Source organism: Chelonoidis abingdonii, chromosome 12 (genome assembly GCF_003597395.2).
Source record: "Chelonoidis abingdonii isolate Lonesome George chromosome 12, CheloAbing_2.0, whole genome shotgun sequence".
NCBI lineage: Eukaryota > Metazoa > Chordata > Testudines > Testudinidae > Chelonoidis > Chelonoidis abingdonii.
In genome coordinates, this window is record NC_133780.1 from 83,905 (window position 1) to 93,787 (window position 9,883).

General features: G+C 59.7%; 1 protein-coding gene across 7 annotated transcripts in view; it reads left to right on the plus strand.

Moving 5' to 3' along the window:
* SYNGAP1 (synaptic Ras GTPase activating protein 1) overlaps positions 1-9,549 on the plus strand; it is a 48,731-nt gene extending 39,182 nt beyond the window's left edge. Inside the window, exons 15-20 of one of the 7 annotated variants that reach the window (XR_004374759.2) lie at positions 195-1,062; positions 1,350-1,523; positions 1,712-1,923; positions 2,408-2,495; positions 5,635-5,717; positions 9,215-9,230. Coding sequence is in view for 6 of the 7 variants with exons in the window: in XM_032788353.2 (XP_032644244.1) it covers positions 195-1,062; positions 1,350-1,523; positions 1,712-1,923; positions 2,395-2,495; positions 5,635-5,717; positions 9,215-9,373 (1,597 nt within the window). In the remaining variant the exon portion in view is untranslated. Of the gene's footprint in view, positions 1-194; positions 1,063-1,349; positions 1,524-1,711; positions 1,924-2,394; positions 2,510-5,634; positions 5,729-9,214 lie in introns of those variants that run through there. The other 6 variants (XM_032788353.2, XM_075071511.1, XM_032788356.2 and 3 more) reach the window with 6 other exon arrangements.
* Positions 9,550-9,883: the final 334 nt, after the last annotated feature.

The following is a 9,883-nucleotide window of genomic DNA, read 5'->3' on the forward strand; positions in this document are numbered from 1 at the left end:
CTCCCCAACTCCCCCGTCCCCTGGGGACTGTGGGCTGGGACTGCTCTTCCCCCCGTCTGTCCCCCCGTGGGCTGCTCCCCAACTCCCCCTTCCCCCAGGAGCCCTGGGCTGTGGCCATTCACTGTTGCCTTCTCCCCATCCCCGCTGGAGCACTGGCCCTAGTGCTGACCACTTGGCCTTTCTGCCCCTCCCAGCTCCATGGACATGACCCGATTGCCTTCGCCCACCAAGGAGAAGGGCTCCAAGGACATGTTCTTTGTGACGCGTCCGCCCCTGGCCCGCTCCTCGCCTGCCTACTGCACCAGCAGCTCCGACATAACTGAGCCCGACCAGAAGATGCTGAGCGTCAACAAGAGCGTCTCGATGCTGGACCTGCAAGACAGCCGCATGAACAGCGTCTCCAACCTGCAGAGTGTGGGCGACATGCTCAACAGTAGCCAGGCCTCCATCACCGCGGCCATGGGACTGCGGCCCAGTCGCCTCTCGCAGGGCAGTGGCTCCAGCATCGCGGCTGGCCTGCGGCTGAGCCACATGGGGGTCACCACTGATGGGGCTGCAGCCCAGCAGCTTAGGGTGCCCCTCTCCTTCCAGAACCCCCTCTTCCACATGGCCTCAGACGGGCCTTCAGCCGCACCCTCGCACCGGCCGTCTGAGGGCAACCCCGACACCTTTGCCCCCTTCCACGGCTACAGCAAAAGCGAGGATCTGTCCGCCAGTAAGCACATCATCCACAGCCACAGCTACAGTGACGAGTTCACCCGCCAGGGCTCCGAGTTCACCAAGCGCCAGCTCTCACTGCAGGAGAACCTGCAGAACATGCTCTCCCCCCCACAGATCACCATTGGGCCCCAGCCACAGCGAGCCCCGCCCCAGCCCCAGCCCCAGGTCCCACTTCAGCGCGGAAAGTCCCAGCAGCTGACGGTCAGCGCTGCCCAGAAACCTCGGCCCTCCAGCGGCAACCTTCTGCAGTCACCCGAGCCCACCTACGGGCCAGCCCGTGCTCGCCAGCAGTCAGTCACCAAGGAGACGCCCTCTGCACTCAAGCCAACCATTACCAAGCAGGTGTGGAGAGGGCAGGAAGGGAGGCAAGGTGTGTGGGCGGTGGGGAGGGGTGTCAGTGGGTAGGGTGATGGGGCAGGTTGGACAGGTGGGGAGTGGTATAAAGGGGGACAGTGAGGAGGCTCGGGTTGGTTCTCAGGAGTGGAGCGTCAGTACTGCTCAGGGTGGGTAGCTGACCTTGAGGAGGGGGTGGTGGTCTGTCTTCCAGGGGCCCCAACAGGGCGGTGGGGGGAGTCTCTGGGGCAGGGAGGGGGTCTCATTCCATGCTCGCTAACTCTCTCCCCCCACAGCCATCGCACACGCCTTCCACGCTGAACCCGGTCATGCCGGCCTCTGAGCGCACCGTGGCCTGGGTTTCCAACATGCCACACCTGTCAGCCGACATCGAGAGCTCCCACATCGAGCGCGAGGAGTACAAGCTGAAGGAGTACTCCAAATCCATGGATGAGAGCCGGCTGGACCGGGTAAGAGAACCCAGGAGGCCTGACTCACAGCAATCACCCCAGCTTTAACCCACTAGACCCCACTCCTCTCCTCATGCCAAGGATAGAACGCAGGAGTCCTGGCCCCCAGCCCTTCACAGTGGGGAGGCACGAGCCCCTGCCTCGAGGCGGAAGTGCCCTCATGGCCATCACATTGCCTCTCCCTCCAGGTGAAGGAATATGAGGAGGAGATCCACTCACTGAAGGAGCGGCTACACATGTCGAACCGCAAGCTGGAGGAGTATGAGCGGCGCCTGATGTCACAAGAGGAGCAGACCAGCAAGATCCTGATGCAGTACCAGCAACGGCTGGAGCAGAGTGAGAAGCGGCTGCGCCAGCAGCAGGTGGAGAAGGACTCACAGATCAAGAGCATCATCGGCAGGTGAGGGGCGGATCGGAGCGGTGGGGCCTTATAGTAGGGTCACTGGGTCCTGGGCATGTGCGGGGAAGGTGGGGGCCACGGGGTCCCTGGCACATGTTGGGGAAGATGGGAGGTCACAGGGTCCCTGGCACACATGGGGGGGGCGGCTCATGGCAGAGGCACAGGATCCCTGGCATGTGTGGGGAGGTGGGGGTCACAGGGTCCCTGATACATGGCTATGAGGGGGTCATGAGGTCCCCAGCACACACAGGGGCTGTGGGGGAGTCGTAGGAGGATCCCCTCAGAGATCCTGAACTCAGGGCAGGGAGGGAACAGTCCCTCTAGGAGCTGCCTCCCATTACATCTCCCAGGTACCTGCCGTGGCCTCCGCCCCCCCGGGGACCTGCTCCATCTGCCCCCTGCCCCACTGGGCGTTAGCTGTCAGGGACCCTTGGCCTCCCCCCGCGGGAGCCCGGATTGACTCCAGTGAAGCCTGTCCCTGCAGGTTGATGCTGGTGGAGGAGGAGCTGCGCAGGGATCACTCGGCCGCCCACGACGTCTCCGAACCCCGGAAACGCCTGCTCGACGCTCAGGTGGAAATTACAATGTCATTTTTCTTTTCCGTGTCTCCATTTCCCATCCCATCTCATCTGCTGTCTGTGCCACGGGCAGGGCTAGTGCTGGGGGAAACCGATGGATGGACCTGGAGCAGGGCTAGTGCTGGGGGAAACTGATGAATGGATGGACCCAGAGCAGGGCTAGTCCTTGGGGAAACTGATGGATGGACCCGGAGCAGGGCTAGTGCTGGGGGAAACCGATGGATGGATGGACCCGGAGCAGGGCTAGTGCTGGGGGAAACCGATGGATGGATGGACCCGGAGCAGGGCTAGTGCTGGGGGAAACCGATGGATTGATGGACCCGGAGCAGGGCTAGTGCTGGCGGAAACGATGGATTGGAGACCTGGAGCAGGGCTAGTCCTTGGGGAAACTAGATGGAATGGTGGACCCGGAGCAGGGGCTAGTGGCTGGGGGAAATCCGGAATGGTGGACCGCGAGCAGGGGGCTAGTGCCTGGGGGAAAACCGATGGATGGAGCCCGAGCAGGGCCTAGTGCTGGGGGAAACCGATGAAATGGATGGACCCAGAGCAGGGCTAGTCCTTGGGCGAAACCGATGGATGGCACCGAACAGGGCTAGTGCTGGGGAGACAGCCAATGGATTGGATGGATGGAAGGGTAGGGGGCAGGGCTGGGAAAGGTGGATAGAGAAATAGGGTTCACGAGTGGAGGACACAGACATACTGACCGCTCACGCATTTAGGACCAGGAAGAGGAAGGCCTAGGGCCGGGAGAGATGACAGAATATTGGATGGGGGGACTAGCACTGTGTTAGCCCAGACCAAGGTTCTGCCTCTTGGGCATAGGAATCAGGTGCTCAGTGTGAGGGGGCGCCAGTGCACCCTTAACAGTACTCTTCAGAGCTAGCCCTGGGATTCAGTGTCTCTTCCAGGGGATAGAGGTGAAGAGGGCCTGGGCAGTGGGACATTTTTGGGTCCATGGGATTAGGATGGGAGATGCCATCTGGACACCATGAGAAATAGCTCCCCTCCCTTCTGACTTTGAGCAACTCCACAATAAAACTCTGTATTCCCCAACCATCCCCTCACACAACCCTACACATTTTCCCATGAAACACAAAAATCCCCATATAACTCCCCCAAATCACCTGATCTGACCCATAAGTCCCCAGTAATCCCTCCCACATTTCCCCATAAACTCACAGCCCCAGAATTGTTCCATCACTCCTGATACTCAAACTCTGACAGCTTACATGCCTTGCAGCCTGGGCAACAAGGGACATGGGACAGGTAAGAATAGCCTCCAAAGCTAGGTGTTGTGTTCGGCAATCCTGGGAGGCCGTGGGGCCTGGCTCAGGGCCTAGCGAGGTGTGTGCAGGGAGGAGGGCCCCGATGAGGACATGGGCCTGGTTCAGGGGCTAGTGAGGTGTATGCAGAGATTGAGGCCGAGAAGGCCATGGGGCCTGGCTCGGGGGCCTAATGAGTGTGTTCAGGGGTAGGGGCCCGAGAGGCCCTGGGCCTGGCTCAGGGGCTAGTGAGACCTGTCAACGACTGGAGCCCAGATCAGGGCTATAAAGCCTGTGCAGCGACTGGGCAAAGAAGCTGTGAGCACAGCTCAGGGCTAGTGAGGCCTGTGCAGGGATTGGGGCCCAAGGAGGCCGTGGGGCCGGCTCAGGGTGTGAGGCCTGTGCAGGGATTGGGGCCAAGAGGCCGTGGGGCCTGGTTCAGGGCTAGTGAGGCCTGTGCAGGGATTGGGGCCCGAGGAGGCCGTGGGCCTGGCTCAGGGGTAGTGAGGCCTGTGCAGGGATTGGGGCTCGAGGAGGCCTGGGGCCTGGCTCAGGGGCTAGTGAGACCTGTGCAAGGATTGGAGCCCGGATCAGGGCTATAAAGCCTGTGCAATGACTGGGGCCCAAAGAAGCTGTGGAGCACAGCTCAGGGCTAGTGAGGCCTGTGCAGGGATTGGAGCCCAAGGAGCCGTGGGGCTGGCTCGGGGGCTAGTGAGGCCTATGCAGGGATTGGGGCCAAGGAGCCGTGGGGCGCTCGCTCAGGGCTAGTGAGGCTGTGCAGGGATTGGGGCCCAAGGAGGCCGTGGGGCCTGCTCAAGGGGCTAGTGGGCCTGTGCAGGGATTGGGGCTCGAGGAGGCCGTGGGGCCTGGCTCAGGGGCTAGTGAGACCTGTGCAAGGATTGGAGCCCGGATCAGGGGGCATAAAGCCTGTGCAGCGACTGGGGCCCAAAGAAGCTGTGGAGCACAGCTAGGGGCTAGTGAGGCCTGTGCAGGGATTGGGGCCCAAGGAGGCCGTGGGGCCTGGCTCGGGGGCTAGTGAGGCTATGCAGGATTGGGGCCCAAGGGAGGCCATGGGGCCTGGCTCAGGGTAGTGAGGCCTGTGCAAGGATTGGGGCCCGAGGGGCCGTGGGTCTGGCTCAGGGGCTAGTGAGGCCTGTGCAGGGCTGGCCGAGGAGGCCTTGGGGTCTGGCTCAGGGGCTAGTGAGGCCTGTGCAGGGATTGGGGCCCGAGGAGGCCTTGGGGTCTAGCTTGAGGTTAGGGTTTCCACCTGTCTATGATCGTCCCTTGTTTGAGGTGGCTGTCCTGGGAAGTTGAGAGACCAATCGGTGATATGCTAAGGGACATATTGCTTCCCTAAAAGGTCTTTTAAAATAAAGCGGAGTTCCTTATTTTCCCCATGCTTTCCTCTTATTTGCACCTTGCCAAGGTGGTCACCATATAGGTATTAGTGTCTGGATATGGGGCTGGGTGCCCGGGGGTCAGTGTACAGATAGTGGGTGGTATGTGTGTGTGAGGATTTTGAGGTAGCTGTGTAGCTCTAGCAGCTGTTCACCCGGCTGTCCCAGCATGAGCCAGTGGCAGGAATGTCTCCCCCATTCCCTGGCCATCCCCGTGTGCCCCAGAGCTGGGTCAAGTTGGCCCTGGATCTGTGGATGCAGCGAGAGGTCAGGGAGAGGGCTTCAATCATGATTTTCCCAGGCCCCTTCCCCCTGCTGCCCCCAGCACTTCCCAGCCCTCTCCCATCCTGGGTCTGTGGACCCCTCCTGTTTTCTGGGGAGACGATGGAGTCAGCGATGGAGTGATCTGTGCTCCCACCGGGGGGCACCAGTGCCGGGGCCCTGACCCGTCTGTTTCTCTCCTCTTCATCCTAGCTTTTCATCAGGTAACTCTCTCTGACTCTGCTTTTGTCACGTGGAGGGATCGGGGGGACTCTCGCCGTTCGGTAGCAGATCAGGTGGGTCCTTTCCTCTCCTCCCCCTCAACCCCCATCTGCACACGCACCCCCTCTCCTTCTGTGCATCACCCCTCCCTGTAGAGACTAGCAAACTACCTTCTCCTTCCCCATTAGGTTCAATTAACTCCGTTGTCTGGTTGGTTCTATCCCCCCTGCCCCGCCTCTCTCCAGCTGGGTCCAGCCTCTCTCTCTCCAGTGGGCCCAGACCACTGAGTACTGGCATGGCTGGGGGGGATTGAACCTGGCACCATGGAGCCTGGTCAGAACATTTCACAGACACCGTCTCTCTTGGGGGCAGCGCTGCAGCTGCTGCCTGTGCTGCTCAGCCCCAGGGCCTGCCTTCACCTTCCTGTTGCAGGTTTTTTCCAGGCCTCCCCATAAGCCTCTTGGTCTTGCTGGCTGCTTCCATCAACTCTGGGGAGCCGCTTGCCCCCACAGGATTTGGGGATCTCAGGCTGGAGCAGTTCCCCGCATCATGGGGTGGCCAGTAGCTGAGAAGAGAACATCAGAATGCACTCTGTGGCACCCAAGTCTTTACTGGATGGCTCCCTCCAGCCCCAGAGGGGAGAATTGCCTGGGTATTGCATCACAGTCTCCCCGGATCCTCGCTCCCTGTTGTGGCACAGATCAGGGGGGGGAAGGTGCCAGTTGGATATGGGCAATTTGGGCCAGTATTTCTCTAGTCTTTTCCATCCCAGTGCCCTCTGCTTGAGTGCTCCTCCCTGTGCTGTGAGATCCCCTCACGCCTTTCACTAGCCACTGGCAGAGACAGGAGATGGGTCTAGATGAGCCCCCGTCTGATCTGCACCAGCCGACCCATGCTGGGATGCAGCACGAGGACCATTTAGTGGTACAGGACAGGACCCGAAGGAGAATCATGTGTGTCAGGAATAAACGTCACCTGTCCCCATCCTGTCTGCCTTCCTGCCCCCCTGCTCCCGGACTCGTTGGCCTGGGGTGCGTTCCCACCAGAGCAGCCCATGAACCTCTCTTGGGGTAGTGGCAGCACTTCTGTTTCTTTGGAGCTGGGTTGGGAGTCACCAGGCAGCCTGTGCTGCCCCCACCAACACCTCATGAGTTCTCTGCAATGCTGGGGGTGATCCCTTTCCCTTGTGCCCTCGCTTCACCCTGTCTTCAGCACAAAGCAGGTTCCTGTGGAGAGCTGCATTCCTCTGAGGGGGGCTCAGCCTCGGGGTCCAGGTCTTGCCCACGTGAGCAACTTGTCCACATAAGCACCCATCCTTTGAAAAACTGCGGGGAGCAGTGTTGGGAGGGAGGCTGAGGGGGAATCAGAGCTGGGGTGGAGGCTAATTGGGGAATTAAATTGGGGGAATGTTGGGGGAAACATCTCTCACCAGACAAGGGCAGTTAGTGTTTTGTTAGCATCTGTAAGTGTCTTCCCCAGCACTAACCCCCCAGTTTCATACCCGTCTCGTTTCCACCTCCTGTCTTTTCTGTCTACGCCGCATCTCACTGGAACCTGTAACTCCTATTGAATTGGGTGGGGAGGGCTGTGTTCACCTCCCAGGGGCAGAACCAGGGAGTCTGGGGCAGGGAGTGGGATCCTCGGGTCACAGCCCTGAGCCCACTTGCAGGGAATCTCTTTCTCACAGCCCTGATTTCAGGAGTTCTGGCTCCCCAGGGGCCAGGCTGCAGTGGGGGTGTCTGCGTCTCATGCGTGCGTTGTGAGGGGAGGGCATGTGCCATGTAACATGGGTGTGGGTGTGTGTCTGTGTCCTGTGAGCACGTGTCAGGGGGCACAGGTCTCAGCAATGAGAGCACAGTCCACCGTCCAGAGGGGGGCGCCCCGGAATGCTCCCGGGTGGTGCCGGACGGCAGGCGTGAAAGGTTAGTGCCCGCGTAGGGAGGGCGTGCGTGGGAATCTCATTCTCGGTGATGATGGTGTGGGGCTATATGGAGGAGGGGATAGCATGGACAGACTGTGATTCCACAGTGTCCCCCAAGGCAGTGTGGAACACAGACCCACAGCCCTGAGCTGGGCTCCCATGTCATGGACTCAGCAGCAGCCTTGGCCTCATTCACAGCCCCCTCAAACCCCATCCTGTGCTAACGGAAGGACTATAGGAACAATGGGAGCAAGAGGCTGATCCCCACCTGACCCCTGTGGCAGTGGGGTCTCTCCCCCACTTGTCCCTAGCCTGAGTGGGCTAGGGCAGGTTTGCCGTGTCCCCAGTGACCTCCCTCTGAAATAGCGCTGGAGAAATGTGAGCCTGTGAACCGGCAGCAAGCTGAACAAGGGGTGTGCCCCCAGGATTGGGGTTACACAGCAGAAAGGGGCATGGTGAGGGGAAGCTTTACCCTTGTTTCCTGACCACCAGCAGGTCCAGCTCATGCTGCTATCCAGCTGTTAAACTGGTGCTGAGTGCTTACTGAAAGCCCCTTCTCCCGACTGAGCCAGAGGAGCATCTTTTGTCTAAGGCTGGGCTGGCCAGTTTGTCCTGCAGAGCTGTGTTGGGTCAGGGGTGACCCTAGTGAGACGCAGATAGACTGGGATAAAAGTGCCTTGTACCCTTCTAGCTTATTCCCCTTCAGGAATGGCTGGCTGCTCACAGCACCTTTTCATCACTGTATCCACACTACTAGCAAGGGTGTCCGGCTTTAACCCCCTGCAGAACAGTAAAAGCAGGACACCATTCAGAATGTAGAGAGCCTTTCATGAGAGCTGGGCTGCTGGTAGGCAAAGATTTTCCAGGGTATTTAGTGCCTGAGGATGCAGATAGGCACCTAGTAGGTATTTAAAAAATTTCCAGACAGATTAGGTACCGAAGTCCGGTCTGTTAATCTGGCCAGAAGGGATGTGCCCAATCTGGGAGAGGGAGCCTGCAATATATCGGGGATTGGAATGCAGAGCTCCTGCATCCCAGGTGAGCACCCTACCCATCACTCTGGCATTCCTCCCTATGGTAAATTAATCTCAGGATAGCTGTGTCTGCCCTGGGGTCTTAGAGGTACCTAGGTACTAGTAAGATGTCACCACTCCTAACTTACAGCTTTTAAGAGTAGACTGGGCTAGCTGGGTCTGTGTTGACCAGGTGGTAGCTGACTGGGCATAGGGTTTGTCCAGCTGGGTGCTACGAGAAGTGAATTACAATGGGGATGTTAACATGTTTTCCAGTAGGAATCCTTTTTCTTTTGTGCCACTGTGTATTTGGGGTGCACTGCTGAAATCCACTGTTAGCTAACACGCCCACCCCATGAACTGCCAGGCCAGAGAAAACCTGGGGCCATCCTCTCCTACTAAGAAAACAAGGAACAACCCCCCAGGAGAATCCCTGCTGCTTCTGTGTTGGTGCCGGATGCTCCTGGCTCAGGTCGGCCCCATGGACCGAGCTATCTGGATGGATGTAGGCACTGGGGAAGAGAGCTGGGGCAAGGGTTGCCATCTGGGTAGGTGTCTGGTGGGCGGAGCTGCAGATTGAGTGGCTGAGCCCCCGTAACGTTAATAAATAAGCCTTTGCTCTGTGTCTGTGTTGCAGGAGAGGCAGCTTTCCGCCGTGGGTACAGCAAACCCGCGTTTGAGCGGCGCCTTGGCCCAGCCATGGAACGGGATCCTGCCCGCCCAGCCACTGCCTCCGCCCCCGCGACTCCAGATCACGGAAAATGGAGAGTTCCGCAATACCGCTGCTGAGCACTAGCCACCGCCCCCGCGAGACGCGGCCCGGGGAAGATGGGGGGCACCCCCAGCCCGCAGCTCGGCGGGAGCAGCAGAGACCCTGGCAGGGACACAGTGCCCCTCCGAAGCAAATAAACCTGCACTGGAGGGACACCCCCTTTGCCCCCTCCCCTTGCACCAGCGCCCCCCCCCGCCTCTTCCCCCCGCCCCCCCCCCCACTGTCCTCGGGGACAGTTCAATGCTTTGAACTCAACTTCAGGGTGTTTTATAGCAGAACACAGATGACAATCTTACACCCCCTCCCATACACCTTCCCCTCTCTTCCCAGAGGGAGTAGGGCTGACACCTCCTCCGCCCCTCCATGGACCTCCGCTTCCCTGTGGAGGAAATTGGGACATTACCTCTTCGCCACTTCGAATTTCTCAGGAGTGGTCTCATCCTCCCCCTGGCAGCCATTTTATAGTATTGCCCCCTCCTTTCCTGGTGTGGGCCCATAGGAGAGGGGAGGGAGTACACTCACCTCCAACCTGCC